The following is a 16,883-nucleotide window of genomic DNA, read 5'->3' on the forward strand; positions in this document are numbered from 1 at the left end:
TCTTTCCAGAGGTGAAGTATCCCTTTAAATAAATGGCATGAAAGTTTTGGAATTCTGTGTAAATGGTTCATAGGTGTGGACTGGTTTATTTTACAATATTGTGAAAAAATGTGGACTTGGTGTGAACAGACCTTAAGTTCCAAACATGATAAAGTACAGATGGTTTTACTGGTAGCATGCTGTAAACCTGTGGGAGGAGCTCATGGTTCATCATCATCAGCCCCAAAAATTGCACCACACTGATGTTTGATAATATATTTACTAATTTCCTTTTTTTTTCTACTGACCAAAAAAAGAAGCTTTACTTTTTTGGATATATTGTGGTGTAGAGTGGAAAGATGCATTTTTGTAAATTCTAAACTCAAAAGCAATAGTTCAGTCATTCATTTTCCTTTGTAGCCTCTCTTAAAAATACGTTGATTCTTTAGTTACTCACATGTTCTAGAAAACTAATCTTATTATACTGAAAAAAGCAAGTGATAATCACACTAAAGACTGGTTCTTTTTGTTTCTTTTCCCTCTTTCCTCTCTCTCCATTAGAAAAGCATTATCTGGAAGGTTTGTGCAATTCTAACCTTTTTTTTCCTTTTTCTACTGAAAACGTGTATGAGACTTTTGCCTGCATAACTGGCCAGCAGATGTTGGTTTGTTTGTTACTTACTGCTGATCAGTTATTATTATACCATGGTCTGTCTGAATTCTCTATTCTCATTGGCTGGAAGGTGTGCAATGAAACCATATTTTGCACTGGTAGTTCCAAGTCAGTTGTTTCACTGTTCTATATGCACTTTTTTCATTGAAGCACATAGACGCATACATCATTCACGTTGTTTACATTGTTGTTGGTACAACCAAACAAGCAAACGTCACACACAAAAATATTCAGGAGGACAGAAACTTGTCAACACGGCCCTGTGACTTTTATTGTAAATTATAAAATGGATTTGCTACTGAATCGCTACATTATATTTCTCAGCACTGAGGAGTTACATTGTTGGTTTTGAAGTAATTAAACTCACAGCTTCGTTGTTAAAGTAACACCAAGTAGTTTTTGCTCTCGGGGTCCCCCTACAGTTGGGAAACAGTATTCTCCTCTACTGCTGTCGTAAACTCTGTCATCCTACATGCACTCGCATTTGTTGACAACCATGATAGCCCTGAACACTGTTGGAGGACGTCACATGCAAGTGTTCTGCTTGTGTCACGTGTGAAATGTCTTCATCCCAGGTACAGTGGCATATATTTCAGCATGTCATATGAATATAATTTCATGGGTTTTTTTTTTTTTTTTCAAATAACAAATGATCGCGATGCTCCCGTTTACAAGCCAGCGTCGTTATAGTAGCCTAGTGTATTGGTTACCGTTTTACTGAATCTATGATACTTCAATGCAATGTTTGAGTGGTAGATAACCATATATTATTATATCAAGCTACCATAAATGAATCTGCAAATTTTACAAATCGATTTGCGTTTTAGCTTGAGGCAAGAAAAATAAACGAATATCAGTCATGTTAGGTATCCTAAAATATGATTTTGTACATCTTATATTTTTCTTTGCAAGAATGTAGCCCCTACCAAACTTTTACATGCCTTTTAGAAGTTAAAACACCAGTTAACTTTATTTTGAAGATAAACGGAGGATAAGATAGCTTCCATAACATAGTAAGGCAGACAAAAAAAAACAAAAACAAAGAGATAGTATGCAAGCAATATAACGTACTTACTACTCCAAAAGCACGATAGCCAAGTACGCATCGGTTCGCCCCCCTCCTCCTCCTTCAGCTCACACCAGAAAACGCTGGCTCAATGTTAATCCTCGTTCTGCCTCTAACGCGATAACTTTCTCTTTTTCTCTTTTTGCTTTCGTCCGATAAAACCTTTGCTGTCTTGTTTTTCTGTGCTGCTTCGGCCATGACTATAACATTTGGCTCGCGCGTCCGATTTTAAGGAAGTGTGGTGGTGGTGGAAGTGATGTATATGCCATCAAACAGTCGAATTTTGTAGTTCTCTTTGGTCGCCGGGTTACTACCCGAAACCCAAAGTTTAAAAGTACGATTAAAAACGCTACAGACCCCGTCAGGCTATTACAGACGTGTCATTCAACCTATTATAAGTCGATACCATCACAAGAGACTTGGAAATATATTATGAAGGTTGAAAAGCTTCCTGGTGTTACTTTAATAGAGAGAGACGCTGAACAGACAGGTAATTAACACGCGCATCTCTCTCTCTTTGATTTCAAATATTTCAAATACTTTTATTTTCAAATATTGCACTGCAAACATCAATAACGGCTTTAAGTTGTCAATGCTGGGAAATGACCATGGTATAAGCGGGATAATCCACGGCTAGCTGTGCATTGAACGATTTGAATGCACTCGCGTCGGGTGGTTCTTTGGTGCAACGTTAAGCGTTAAAATCACTGCTAGCCGTGGAGTATCTTTTACTTATTAAAATTCCATACTGTTGTCAATTTATTTTTAAACTCATTTAATTTTTTGCCTACCTTATCAACTAAGATATTTCAGTACTCTGAATGAGCAGGGGGTTTTTTTCCATCAAATTTGTAATCAAATATTGTTTTTACATTTTTTTTTTCTTATTTTAATTTTGTTTGGTTCTGTTAGAGCATTGAAGCTTTGTTTGCATGAACCCTTGACCAGAACAGGAAAAAGTCAGAACGTTGTGTGGATTTATGTCAGTCTTTTTTCAAAACCGTTGATGTGTCTATTTCTCATTGTTTTCAACAACCCATCAGCAGTAGAGGACAACAATCTTCTGGGTCTTTGAGAAACAGAGAATGAGGGGTTCAACGTTGATCTAATGTGTACAAATAGCTTTTTCCTGTCAGCACTTTGAGACAAGAAGTAATTTTGTTAAAAGTAAATTACAGAAGTGATGAACAGAATATGAAACATGATCGTCTTAAGATGCATTAAGCAAGTGTTTTTCAAGACTGCGAACTAAATAAAAACTAAGTTCACACTAAGTAAGAAAATGTATATAATTCTGCATCTCAAGTTCTGCTCCTCATCTTTTAGCCTCCAGCCATGTACCATGTTCAGGTTCCTCATATGGCAATGAACCAGAACAAGCCCTACAGACCAGGTAAAGGTGAGAATGCTTCTCTCTCAGTGTGCATGCTTTTTAAAGCTGCTTTCAAATTTTAGTTAAGCTGTTTTGCATCCTCAGTCTAGTCATGAGCCTTTTCATTGTGAGGGAATTACACTATATAGTTTTGTGTATTGATTTTGTATATTGTTTGCCGGTCTATACATTTAGGAAATACGATGTGTAAAATAGTTTATTTTTCATGATGTTCTATGATTTAAGGCAAAATCCCCTTTTCAGTCTCTCTTCTTTTGCTGTATCTGCTTGCAGTAACGAACATGCCACAGCAAAGGCCAGACCAGCATCACCCACCTGGCACATCTACAATGATGCATCCAGCTACAGCTGCCGGGCCTCCCATCGTGGCACAGAACCAAGCCTACTCCACCCAATACTTCACTTGTAGCCCCCAGCAGTTTGCTAGTCAACCTCTGGTACAACAGATGCCCCACTACCAGTCCCAGGTAACATGACTTTAGAGATGTAATTTCTAATGAGGAATTACTAAAGCAGAGTTATAAAAGATGAACACAACCAATAAATTATTATTTTTAAAAAAGATGACCCTTTGTCTGAATATGCTTTCTTCCATACCAGCCTATTTATTAGTCTTCAGTACATGAAATTAATATGTTATAATTTCTAAGATAAAACTAAGTGAAAAGTTCCTGAATGGCTGAATACCTCCATTGAGATTCTGAAGTTTGCATCCAACGTACACTTTACGATTCCATATGGCTACGTAAGAGGAGTTGTGAATGGCAGTGATTTAACTGATGCTTTAGGTCACATGACAAAGCCAACATGACAGATGTAGTGCTCCCGTACTATATAGACTGTACTTTTTTACTGTTTAAAACATTGTTGTGTTTTGTTTGGAATCTCTGAATGCCTTTAAAATCTGTTTTAAGATTGAGTGATGTCATTGAATTGACTGGATAACATTTGGACAGATTCTTTTCCCCGTTATTCAAGAAAAACACATACAAGGGTTTTTTTTTTCCTTGAAGAAAATTCTTAAAGGTACCATCTTGCAGACCATTTACTGTTCAACAGTTCTGGTCTTAAAGGGATACTCCACTTTTTTTTAAAAAAATAGGCTCATTTTACAACTCCCTCAGAGTTAAACAGTTGAGTTTCACCGTTTTCAAATCCATTAGCCGATTTTATGATATTTTGAAGAATATCTGTAACCAGACAGTTTCTGGTCTCATTGACTTCCATACTAGGAAAAAATATATACTATGGAAGTCAATGAGACCAGAAACTGTCTGGTTACTGGTTCTTCTAAATATCAGAAAATCGGCTGAATGGATTCGTAAATGGTAAATCTCAACTGTTTAGCTCTGGGGGAGTTGTAAAATGAGCCGATTTCCAAAAAAAGTGGAGTATCCATTTTAAACAGGAAAAGTGAAAGTGTAGAAAAGAATGAAAGTTTTAATATGATGCTGGGTTCATGTGTTTCAGGCCCAGCATGTGTTCAGTCCTATGATTCAGGGCAGTGCGAGGATGATCACCCCTCCTGGCCACGCTCAGCCTAGCCTGGTCTCTTCCTCCACCAATCAGTATGGTGAGCAGACGCATACTATGTATGGTAAGAACTCCCTCAGCACAAAGACTAAGCCTTAACAGCCTACTTTGCCCCTTTACTGTCATACTGCTTGAAGCTACAATGTTGGCCTTTGTAATGAGCCACACATTAATGACTTGAAGGGTTAGTTCACCCCAAAATGAAAATTCTGTCATCATTTACTTACTCTCCTGTCGTTCCTAACCCGTAAGACTTTCATTCGTTTTCAGAACCCAACTGAAGATCTTTTCAATGAAATCTGAGAGATTTTTGTCCCTCCATTGACAGCTACGCAACTATCAACTATTAATTTTAAGAGTCAAAGAGATCGTAAAACTAATCCATATGAATTGAGAGGTTTAGTCCAAAACGTCTGAAGAGACTCGATTGCTTTATATAGGCCAATTCACACCGCATAGACAAACGCTAACAAACTCGTTTGTTGGATTTTATCGGATCAGTGTTACCCCAGTCGGCTTCTGTTGGCATTGGTCTGAGTTCGTTTTCACCTGACTGAATATGTTCAATCAGTATTTGTCTGTTGGGGCAGTGAACATGGCATTCATATGGGTTAGTTTTATGATCTCTTTATGAACTTTTTTTGAGGTGCCAAAGTCAATAAAGGGACAGAAAGCCCTCAGATTTCATCCAAAAGATCTTCATTTGTTTTCCAAAGATGAAATAAATTCTTACTGGTTTGGAACGACATGAGGATGAGTAATTAATGTCAGAAATTTCATTTTTGGGTAAACTAATCCTTCAAGCAATAAAAGAAAATTAGATGCTATTTTATTTAAATGTAAATATGTTTTAGTGATAGACTGCTCTTCCTTCTGTGATGTTTTTTGCTGTTGTAATTAATTCATCATAATCTTTTTTTTGTTAACAATAGCGTTTACTGGATTTACTTTATCAAACATTATAACTGCTGTAATTGTGTGTGTTCAGCAGCGATTCCTCAGCAGTTTCCCCACCCAAACTCCACTCTGCACCCTCATCCTCAGCACCCTCAGCCCTCTGCCACCCCGACAGGACAACCCCAGCAGGGTAACCAGCACGGAGGCAGCCATCCGGCCCCCAGCCCCGTTCAACATCCTCAGCACCAGGCTGCGGCCCAGGCCATGCACCTGGGCAACCCACCGCAGCAGCAGATGTACTCTGCCCTGGCACAAACCCCGCCCTCCATGACCCCCGGCCCCAACCCTCAGTCCCCTCAAGCCAGCTTCCCCTCTGCTCAGCAGACCGTCTACATCCACCCCCAGCAGGTGCAGCATGGCTACAACCATAACCATATGGCTCATGTGCAGCAGGTGAGTGCTAGTGAGTCACACACCAGGATTATAAAAATACAAAAAATACTCATATTAATGAGTATTTTAATTCACTGTCTCTAAAGGCACACATGCAGTCAGGGATGGTGCCTCAACATCATGGCACTCCTTCACATCCCACTATGATGTTGATGGCCACACAGGCTCCTACTGGCCCCCAACCTGCGCTGCCCCAGGGCACTCTCAACCCCATCCCTGTGTCATCAGCCACACACTACTCCTACACTCTCACCCCTGGTAAGAGCCTTTCTCAGCTAAACTGAACACATGGAGAATAAAAAAAAAATATATATATATATATGTATATCTATATATATCTATTATCTATACAACCCTCTACTCACACCTAGGCAATAGAATCGCCATTGGCTAGTACATTTTTTTTATCTACTCACCAGACTGATATACTACCCGACTGATAAGAAACACACTCTCTCGGCAAAGCGTTTCACTAAAGTTACGTCAAATACAGGTACCCTGGCCTCCACATCCATTTAGCTGCGTTGAAATAGGACAGAATCTACAGATTGCTTGACGGAGAGCGAAACTCTCAAGTGCGTAGTCGTTGTTCAGCGAGTAAAAATATATCTATGCTAAACTTATACGTAGCTTCTAACACACACACACGCTGGCGAGTAAAAACTAAGAATTTATTTGCCAATGGCTATTGATAGACGTTTAGTTGCACAGAGTGAAGATTTATTCACATTTGCAAGTGATTTAATTGCCTTGTAGAGGGTTGATGTATATGAAACATTATTTATATAATAATCTCATTAATATTATTATTATTTTTTTTTATAATTATGTCTTATCTAAAAATAATACATTTTGCATTAATATGTTTGTATTATCTAATTATTAATAGTATTATTATTACTTTTTTGAATTAACAAAATAATAAAATACTTTTTTTCCCCTTTTTTATTGAAAACAAAGATCTAAGGTTCATCATGGGTGTTACAATGTCAGGTCACAGTACGTTTTCAACATCTTGATATACAATATAACACTTTTAAATGTATATACATAATTCATTTTCCCCAATACTTGCTAAATTTTTTTAATTCATTAAATGTGAGTGTTTCTATACAGTATATTTGAGTTAATTATGGTTTTCCTACTGGCTACTATCTATAGCTTTCCTACTTCTATGCCAGTATTTTTCCTTGTCTAAAACAGTATTTGGTATTTTCCGGAGGTGTAATGTAATGAATGAATAGTCCAAAGTCCATAGTCCTAGTATTTTTTCAATTTCAACCACCACCTATTGCCAATAAGTTTGTATTTTCAGGCAGGCCCCACCTGAATGGAATGTGAAAAACATTCCACATTCCATATAATCTTCAATCCAACATTTTGTTGTCTTTTATAATGTTGTAATGTGTGCATTTGAATATATAGTGATCTGAAATTTCTGTTTTGCCTTTAATGTTATTAACATACTGTTTGACTTGTGATGTTAACTGTTGTACATGTGTATTTAAGTTTCTCTGTTAATTTTGCTATCAAGTGCGTAAAATAAATCATTGTGTGTTTCAGTGCAAGCTCACCATCAGCAGCAGATGTAAAGGATGAAGATCAGAGAACAGCAGTCGAGTTGAGTTGCTCCTGGTCCTTGCAAAGCTATCTGGCCCCGCCCACCACATACTGGCCAACCAATCCTTACCCTTCTCTAAACACCCCCCTAAATGGCCACGAGAACCTTTATCATGCTGCTCTACTACATTAACAGCAAAGATGTGGTGAACTGGCTTTTTTTTTTTTTTTTTAAGAAACGAAATACAAGAGTTTTAACGAGGAATCATTTTTCACGTTTCAGTGACACTAAAACTCTTGCAGTGGGTCCTAACAATAGCAAAAAAAGCCCAGAAGAGTGAGAAAACTGCATAAATAACTGGAACATTTCGTCTGCACCTTCTAAGTTAAAGATAATTCTTCCTTATAATGACAGTATTAACATTACTGTTAAATGCTGCTGCTATATAGCTGTGCTCAAGACCTTGGGGTAAAACACCAACAAAACGGAATGGTTGTAACCAAACTAAACACAATAAACTTCCATTAATGATGATGTTCGGCAAAAAAAAAAAATGCAGATAAATTATTTATTAATTTAATCTGATGACAAAACCCCATTTGACTTGACCGTTATAAAACTGTTAAGTTAAAATAACTTTTACTTTGTAGATAATATAAATGAATTTAAAAAAAAAAAACATTAAAAAAAGTTTTAAAAACTTTAACACGTCTCGACTGTTTTATTTTGTGTCGTTTGTTATTTCACTTGACAATGTTCAAGATCCTGCTTGAGCTTTAAATATTGTTGATTTGCTCATTTTGTGAATTATATGGTAGTAGTACAGAGCAGATGGGGTTGCAAAGCGGCACATGCAATTCAACTCCAGGCCGCCAGGGGAAACACTTGACCCGTCAGACTCAAGGATGGGCACGTCAAAATACTGTGCTCTTCCGGTTTAAACATGTGGAATGTCTGGTTGAGGTTGAACTAAAAACGCATTTGCAAAATATAGAAACTTTTATAAAATTAGGTGGAAACGGGTTTGCCATCATGGGCAAGTTGAACGTCGTTATCCTGAGGTATCTGTCCAGAGATGATTTTAGAGTTCTCACAGCGGTATGTATAAAATCTGTTTACATATGTAACAACCATTTTTGAGCTAAAGACGTCTCTATCAATCAAAATTAAGATTCTCCCTTTAGTTAAATGCATATTGCATAATAATAGTTCTATCATGGCATATAATGTTACGTTACAAGGTTGAACAATGTAACTGAAACACTGACCACTATAGTTTTGGATATTTCACGCATTTATATCCGCTGCCTGGTGGCCAATCTTTACTGTGCTTAAAGAGGACATATTGGTCTCGCTGGCTCATATATGTGACCAGGACAAAAAGTATTTGAGGTGTATTGAGAGGCATGGTATTCAGGGTAAAGTCGGCATGCACCACATACTGTAAGACGAACCACATCCAACAGGAGTAACTGCCGAAGCAAGAGAAAGGGATGTCCAGGCAGGTACTAACCCGAAACACAGAAAAGCCAAACACAGCTGCCAAACTCCAGACTCTCTTTCCACCGAAACAGATTTTCTGGAGGTTCACAGTGACAATATTTATGCAGTAAGGGTAAAATCTTTCTGATTTTACCCCCTCTCAAAAGTTTTTTTCAAAAGTGAACTAAATCCTTTAATTCCAAGATTAACTGATGCTGCATTCGCCGCAATAGGAGGCACTACACCATACTAATACATTATCGTGGACTAAAACCAGGTGTTTCATTGTCCAACTACTGTAGGTCACATTCTGTTTATGAAAATTAGTGTAAATGGTTGAATTGCTTTTGCCAATTATTCCAGAGAATGCAAATATGCAAATTATAACCAATTTTACATCTTATTTTGCTTACTGGGGAAGAGAAAGATATTTGCTTCTCGACATTTGATTCATTAGGGGTTTGTTTGATCAGATGGAAGAACAGACTAAAAGATCTGATTTTGATTTAGTGATCACATTTTTTTGCGTTATGCCATTTTTTTTTCTTTCTTGGGGGTGCACAGGTGGAAATGGGCATGAAGAATCACGAAATCGTCCCAGTGAGTCTAATTGCGTCCATTGCCAGTCTTAAACATGGAGGATGCAACAAGGTTTTGCGGGAGCTGGTGAAACACAAACTGCTGGCCTATGAGCGCAGCAAAGGTAAATGTGTTAGGCTTAACACTGTAAAAAAAAAATTGTATTTACTTATTATATTATTTTTATACATTTATCTTAATTTGTTTATTTATTTTAATGCATTTCTTCTTTGTATGTGTATGTGAAAGGGCGTATGTTTGTGTACTTGTTCTGTGTTTATAAAACAAGAAAAGGACAACAAACATTAGGAAAAAAATGTTAGGCTTGATATCATCGTTCAGTTTCATTCAGTAATGAAGTTTTTTTGACCGAGTTTCCTCTCCGTAGCTGTGCAGGGGTATCGCCTGAATTACGGTGGCTATGATTACCTGGCATTGAAGACACTTTCATCCAGGGATGTTATTTTGTCTGTTGGAAACCAGATGGGAGTTGGCAAAGAGTCAGGTCAGGATATTTTTTTAATTAGAATTTATTTTTAGTCATTTAGAAGTCTGACATTTTTTTTTTCGTCCATTCTCCCTCAGACCTTGAATAGTTTCACTTATCATAAAGGAGACTTATGATACTTGTTTTATATTTCAGACATTTACATTGTTGCAAATGCGGAGGGGGAGCAGTTTGCTTTGAAACTTCACAGACTGGGTAGGACATCCTTCAGAAACTTGAAGAATAAGAGAGATTACCACAAGCACAGACACAATATGTCATGGCTGTACCTGTCCCGGCTCTCTGCCATGAAAGAGTATGCATACATGAAGGTAATATCCAAATATTCCAAGAGGATATTGTCTGTACTCTTTTTTTGGGCAGACTTTGTGTTACTTTATTTGTTTTCAATATTAAAATAGCCTCATTTGTATTTGCTTGCATTTGTGTCAAAATCCATTACATTTATTCTTGTAGCACATTGGTTCTACTTTGTCCAAGACAATATTTGAAGCTGATATCAACCTCTGGTACTTCTATAATACCAATAAATTCACAAATACAACTCAATGCGCTACTTGTTTATTTCAGTTTGTTTTTATAGTTTTTTTTTTTTTTAGTTTGTTGATTTTGTGTGTTTTTAAGCAAAATAAGATTAATTTAACAAAATTGGTCGAGAACCACTGATGTAGGATATGCTTTTATCTGAAGTTTCCCATAGTGTCCCATAACTAACATTAAAAATGTAATTTAATTTAACTTTTTGCAATTTTCTTTTTCAATTTTTTGTTAAGTATGTGCACTCTCTACAATACTTGACCCTAATTGGTCAATCACAGCATTCTGAGGTCTAATATTTGCTCAATGCCAACCAATCTCCTACACTGTGCTAGATTCAAATCTTCTTTTGTGAAATAATTTGAATTAATAAATATATATTTTTTAATATTTTTATTGAAATTTTGTTTTGTTTTGTTTCAACAGAAAAAAGCAAACTAAAAAAAAGGAAAACCATTCAGGCAGACCTTAATTCCACAATTCTCAAATCAATTCTCAATAAAATAATATTAAAAACATAGGTTACAGGGGAAGATACATAAACATTCACAGGAATAGGCTTCTCATTTTGAGCCAACATGACAGCTTTCAAGAAAAATGCAAGCAGTCGTCCAATGTGAGAGAAACATGGTCCAAATAAGCTGTCCATATCCCATTGAATACGTCTATAGAGTAATGTAATATACATGTTAAAAATTCCATTGGGATGAGCTCTTTCAGAAGGTTATGCCATTTTTTAATTGAAGGAGTTTTCTCACTTACGTATCCAAAACATCAAAATGTTCTTTTTTGCAGCAAAAGTTAAAATACTAAAAATTTCTTGTTTTTCAACAGGCATTATATGACCGAGGGTTTCCCGTTCCAAAGCCAGTAGACTACAACAGACATGCTGTGGTTATGGAGTTCATTAATGGTTACCCGCTGTGAGTTTTCTTGCACTTTGCTTTAGATGAACTCACTCCTCACACACTACTTTTTTTTCTTAATTAAATATTTACTTGTGTGTCATGGTCATTGATAACTGTGCAGTGGTATTTTGTATTAATCATCTTGTACCACACTTGATTTCTTGTATTATTTCGTTTTTGACTATTCTTTACACAGGTGTCAGATTCGACAGATTCAAGACTCCGCTACACTGTACAGTGAAATCATGGAGCTAATAATCAAACTTGCCAATCATGGCCTTATCCACGGAGACTTCAATGAATTTAACCTCATGCTCGATGACAATGACCGCGTCACAATGATTGACTTCCCTCAGATGGTCTCCACCTCCCATTTAAATGCTGAATGGTGGCTATTTAACCTGATAACAAACAAATAATTATTTAATAATAAGCACTCGCACTAATTTTTCAATTGTTTTCCAAAAGGTACTTCGATCGAGACGTCAAATGTATTCGAGATTTCTTCATCAGGAGATTCAACTACGAAAGTGAACTCTATCCAACATTCAAAGATATCAGGTCATTTTACTGAAAGCTTGCTTTATTGCATTGTCTAGACTCTATAGTCTGAGCTAAGTTACACGTTTCTCTCCACAGAAAAGCATGTTCGCTCGATGTGGAGATCTCAGCTAGCGGTTACACCAAGGAGCTGCAGCAGGATGACAGTTTGCTTCACCCTGAAGGTCCAGAGAGTGAGGGACTCAGTGGAGATGAAGAGGAGGACATCTCAGAGTCAGATGATGACACACATCAAGCAGCCTCAGAGGACTTTATCAGCATGGAGGAGTATAAACAAGCCATGCTTGAGCTGGAAGGGCTAAAAATTAGCAAGGAGACTCCAGCAGAAGAGAACGACACAGAGGAACTCGAGGGAGCTCGATGTCAAGAGGAGATCCCCGCAGAGGACATTCAGAAAGAGACTGTTTATGACATTTCCAAAGACTTGGGAAGGGATGAGGTGGAAGATGAGTGTCCTGATTTGGTTGACCTCTCTGCATCCAACAAAGAATTCAGGCCTTTCAGGTAAGGAAGAAGTCATTTATGTTATGATAAAATATATTGTAACTTTTTTTTAAATATTTATTATATCGTAACTGTATTGCACACACACAACCATTTTCACACAACTGTATAGCCACCGTTAATATTGTGGCTTATATCCTAAAGGGGTTATTTTGCCCAAAATTGAACATTCTGTAATTTACTTGGAACAAGTATAGTTGAGCTTCAGTTTACAATTTTTCATGTGCTTTATGGATGTGCGTTGATCAATGTTTAAATGTGAGTACGTTTAAATTAAATTTGTTTTTAATTTAATGTCAACTGAAATATCTGCTACCTGTGAAAAATTAAGGTTTCCTAATGCAAGCATTCTTCAAGCCGGTCACAACGTGACATTTGGTTGGAGAGCTGCAGTGGAAACGAAGAATATCTGTGAATTATGACCTTAAATGACTTTTGTGCTTTTTTGATGCTTGACACCCTGTGATTGCTGTGAACTTGAAGAATTTGAATTTATGTGTGAACTAAAGTATTCCTGCTTGTAAAACCCTTAATATTACATAAAATACTTAAATGAAATCATGTGACCCCTTAGAGACCAATTGAGCCTTGAGAACGAGCACAGGAGGAGAACAACCAGTGAAATGAGCATTGGAAGTGTTGGCAGTTGTTCAACAATTCCACCAGTAAGTATAACCTTTTGAACCTTCATAACCTTCATTATATGGTTAAAAATGTGCTTCCTCATTCACAAAAGCAAGATGCAGTCAAAACGTTTTAGGTTTGCATTAATAAATGCAAAGTTCCTTAGGGAAGGAAGCCAGAGTCTTTTAAACGTCAACAGTTTTTGGGTGCTATGTATACTGAGTGCAAATAGTGGCAGATACTATTTGCACCTTTATTATATTGTAAGTATATTATAAAACAGTATTGTAGCAATAATAAATTCAGTGTATGTGTTTGCATGTATTAAAATGAATGCTGCCTTTTTGGGACATTACTTCCTATCCTTTAATCCCTTCCCTACATTTACCCCTAACCATGTTGAACCTGCTGATAAGTAAAGTTGTCCTCAAAGGTACAGGGAGGAAGCCATTGTTTTGAAAGTGGTAACAGTCAATGTTCAAGACCACCTGACCATTGTGAGGACACCACATCCTGTTTAATTTAGAAATACTAGTTTAGCACTTAATTCTCACTATTAAATAGCTAAATACCTTGAAGATAATTTCTTAATTTTTATTTAAAGTAACACCTCAAGAATAAGAAAAACAAGAATAAGTTTGGAAACAGGTGGATTCGAACTCTGGTTGGTTGCTTCAAAAGCTATCGCCAACCAGCTTTACTCTCCACATCACTGCTTGTTTCAGATGGGTTTCTTTGGTCATTTTGACCTGACTCATCTTGACAATGGTGGGCAGAATTAGTGTGAATAGCCTCTGCCAACAAGGTGGGCTATTTGGAACTGGTGTAAAACACACACTCACACAAAAAAACACTCCAGATTTTTTTTTTTTTTTACTTTGCTTTCATGGTGCAAGTTAGATTTATGTTTTATGTTGTTGTAAGTAATGAGTTGGATGCGCCCCTATACAGGAGGTCATCAGGCAGAAAGTGAAGAGACAGCTCACCAAACAGCAGAAGGCTGCTCAGAGAAAACGTCTGCAGAAGGGTGAGGCCAACCTGGTGACCAAGGAGAGGAGAGAGAATCAGAACAACATCAAGAGCAGTTTGGATGCTGATCAATTCTGGGGCTGAGGATAGGAGAAATGAACTCAGTGTCACTTGTATATGAAATGAATTAATAAAACATCTACATCTAGAAGCTGATTTGTGGTGATTTGGCCTTATTTATGTTATGCATAAAGGTTACACCTGGTTTTATTTCAAATAAAGGAGATTGATTACATGTATTGCATGTATTGAGGGATTTTTAAAATATGTACATGACTAATTAAACTACCGGTAGTCAAATATAAATACATCTCATTATCATTTGCAAACCTATAGCATGGTATTGTAAACAAAATAATGTCATCGCCTTAAAACTGGTCAAGAAGCTTTCAGAATCTGTCGTTTTTATTGTGTGTGTTTTGTAGCAACTACTGATACTGCAACAAAATAGTAGAAACGGCAAAACTACAGCTGCACTAAAAATAAACAAATCCATTTTCGTAACTAGGCTCATAAGTTCTTCGTGTTTTGTCCCTTTCGGCTCGCCGTTTGAGTGTGGAGGGGCACGTGATCCCTGTATTGCGATAACAGTTACATCCAGGAACAAAACAATCCAAGAAGTAACAGCGCCGCAAAATCTTTATGACTGACTGACAGCTGCTGTTTATAAGAGTAATATCACGTAGGTGAAGTATAAAAGTCTTCCTTTTGCACGAGGTTATTTTGTTGTGTTTTGTAGAACGAATCACCAATGTTTGCGGGGGTTATGTTTGTTGGTTGATCCGCTCCTCCCTGGAATCCTGTGATGTATCTGTCTATGTTTACTTTTTAGTAGAAATGGTAGCCTCGTTCGTAGAAGTAACAACTCATTTATTCACTGCTAATTATAGAAATTGTGAATCAGCTGAATGTGAACTACTGCATGGGTTCACCAATGTTCTGTCTCTGTCAGTTGTCTTGTTGATGTTTATATGGAAAGTGGAAACTCTTACCACCAGAATTTCCGCTGTTACGTTACAATTTTGGTTACGTTTTCTGTTGTATTTTAATTGTAGGTTATCGTTGCTCCATCGAAATGCAATTTTGATTATCCTCATGTTGTTACAACATATGTGACTTCAGAGAAACGAGAGATCTCTCAGTGAAAGGAGTCTCAGTCACCTTGCACTTTCATTGTAATTTCTCTTCATGTCAACAAAAGTGAAAGGTAGCAGAGACCGCCATTCTGCAAAGCATCTAATTTTGTGCCCCACAGCCAAAAACTAATTCATGCAGGTTTGTAACAACATGAGGGTGAGGAGATAATGTTGTAAAGTTAAACGTTTTGTGTGAATTGTCCCTTTAAATGTAATATCTTCTTTAAAGCTGAATGACTTGTGTGCTGTAGGGTCCTGTAGAGGAATGGAGTAATTTTATAACGATCATGTGGAGACTGGTGTGGAAATGGAGGCAGTAAGACCCAAAAAATCCAAGTCCAAATCCAGTGGCAAGCCACAGGTGAAAATCCACCTATAATATTTCTCTTACTAATGTTCATTAGTTGATTTTTAAAATCTTGTTTAAGCTTATTTCATAATCCTAAAAATAGTTATTCTTCATTTACAGGTCAAAAAGGAGAGACAGTTAGAGAGTGTTAGACAGTCCTCTGGACCTTCTAGAGAACTTGAGCCAGGGCCAGCACTGTTCACTGATGTCCCTCTCAGCCTTTCTCATGTGCCTCCTGCCTCTGATCTGAACCCACCCGCCACACAGACCTCACTAGACCATAATGACAAAGCTGAAAAGGACCAAGTTCTCTTGTCTGATACGACTGAAATGGTGAATAAACTGTCCTGCCATGAAGACAAAGAGCATGACTCATCATCACAAGACACGGCACCTTGGGTGGACCAAGTTTTGACACCCACTCGGTACAGCCAAATCGATCCCAAACCTCTTGATGCTAAACCTGAGCCACTTAGTGTCCCTTCTATATATCCGTCTATCCCAGCTATCTGCCCTGAGCCTCAGCTCTCGGAGGACTCGTACTCTATCGCCTATGGACTGTTAGATACGTCCTTTATGCCAGTGGCTTCTGAGGGACAGGTAGCTCCAGCTGTTCTGCCTCTGGCTAACCAGGAATCCTCCCCGCCTAGCTTGGTCCCTGTGACGGTCGCTGAAGTGGAGAAGCCCAGGGAAAGGCTTTATCCAGAGCTTCCCAGGACCTGTCAGTCCGTTAAGCCCTTCAGTAGCGAGCAGCTACGGACATGGGAACCCGGTTCCTGGTTGGAAAACGTGGAGCTCCATGAAGCCGAGTTCCAGAGCCTGGCCCACCAAGAGGGACATGAGCTGTACGAGCTGCTGCTGAGCTACTGGAGGTGCCGTAAACAGCTGACGCAGGCCCAGACTGAACTGCAGGCTGCTAACTCAGACTGCAAAAATGTGCAGAATCGCATGTGGAGCTTCAAGGATGAAAGGCTTTCTTTACAGGTGAGTCACATCCATCCATCCATCCATTCATCTATCCATCTATCTATCTATCTATCTATCTGGTAGCATGATCTCCAGTCTAATTACGTTTTATAGTGTCACCTTATCAAAACTGTCAACCCAGCTG

At 37.8% G+C, this 16,883-nt stretch overlaps 3 protein-coding genes across 12 annotated transcripts in view; all 3 read left to right on the forward strand.

The window, feature by feature from the left end:
• atxn2 (ataxin 2) overlaps window positions 1-7,815 on the forward strand; it is a 38,513-nt gene extending 30,698 nt beyond the window's left edge. For 3 of the 10 annotated variants that reach the window (XM_089130181.1, XM_089130184.1, XM_089130190.1), the window contains 7 exons: window positions 541-558; window positions 3,045-3,117; window positions 3,385-3,578; window positions 4,582-4,708; window positions 5,633-5,994; window positions 6,081-6,252; window positions 7,558-7,815. In XM_089130181.1, the coding sequence (XP_088986307.1) occupies window positions 541-558; window positions 3,045-3,117; window positions 3,385-3,578; window positions 4,582-4,708; window positions 5,633-5,994; window positions 6,081-6,252; window positions 7,558-7,586 (975 nt within the window). In that variant the 3' untranslated portion in view covers window positions 7,587-7,815. The remainder of the gene's footprint in view (window positions 1-540; window positions 559-3,044; window positions 3,118-3,384; window positions 3,579-4,581; window positions 4,709-5,632; window positions 5,995-6,080; window positions 6,253-7,557) is intronic. The other 7 variants (XM_089130189.1, XM_089130185.1, XM_089130182.1 and 4 more) reach the window with 6 other exon arrangements.
• A 660-nt stretch (window positions 7,816-8,475) lies between these two features.
• On the forward strand, window positions 8,476-14,443 carry riok2 (RIO kinase 2 (yeast)). The gene is made up of 10 exons (XM_039685854.2): window positions 8,476-8,653; window positions 9,602-9,740; window positions 10,005-10,121; window positions 10,260-10,435; window positions 11,496-11,584; window positions 11,766-11,957; window positions 12,038-12,130; window positions 12,209-12,634; window positions 13,209-13,299; window positions 14,210-14,443. The coding sequence occupies exons 1-10, from the start codon at window positions 8,588-8,590 to the stop codon at window positions 14,369-14,371; spliced, it is 1,551 nt and encodes a 516-aa protein (XP_039541788.1). The 5' UTR covers window positions 8,476-8,587; the 3' UTR covers window positions 14,372-14,443.
• A 373-nt stretch (window positions 14,444-14,816) lies between these two features.
• The window catches only part of epg5 (ectopic P-granules 5 autophagy tethering factor), a 28,980-nt gene continuing 26,913 nt past the window's right edge, over window positions 14,817-16,883 (forward strand). The window contains exons 1-3 of the mRNA XM_089130191.1: window positions 14,817-14,969; window positions 15,675-15,784; window positions 15,893-16,756. Coding sequence (XP_088986317.1) covers window positions 15,731-15,784; window positions 15,893-16,756 — 918 coding nt within the window. The 5' untranslated portion in view covers window positions 14,817-14,969; window positions 15,675-15,730. The remainder of the gene's footprint in view (window positions 14,970-15,674; window positions 15,785-15,892; window positions 16,757-16,883) is intronic.

The sequence above is a fragment of the Pimephales promelas genome, chromosome 4 (assembly GCF_988280905.1).
Source record: "Pimephales promelas chromosome 4, fPimPro1.hap1.1, whole genome shotgun sequence".
Classification (NCBI taxonomy): Eukaryota; Metazoa; Chordata; class Actinopteri; order Cypriniformes; family Leuciscidae; genus Pimephales; species Pimephales promelas.

Excerpts from the sequence above, each read along its gene's own strand:
- riok2 (XM_039685854.2), top strand. The coding sequence starts at position 8,588 with ATGGGCAAGTTGAACGTCGTTATCCTGAGGTATCTGTCCAGAGATGAT. Across the intron at positions 11,585-11,765 it reads TTCATTAATGGTTACCCGCT|GTGTCAGATTCGACAGATTC; the intron begins GTGAGTTTTCTT and ends TTCTTTACACAG. Across the intron at positions 13,300-14,209 it reads GTTGTTCAACAATTCCACCA|GAGGTCATCAGGCAGAAAGT; the intron begins GTAAGTATAACC and ends GCCCCTATACAG.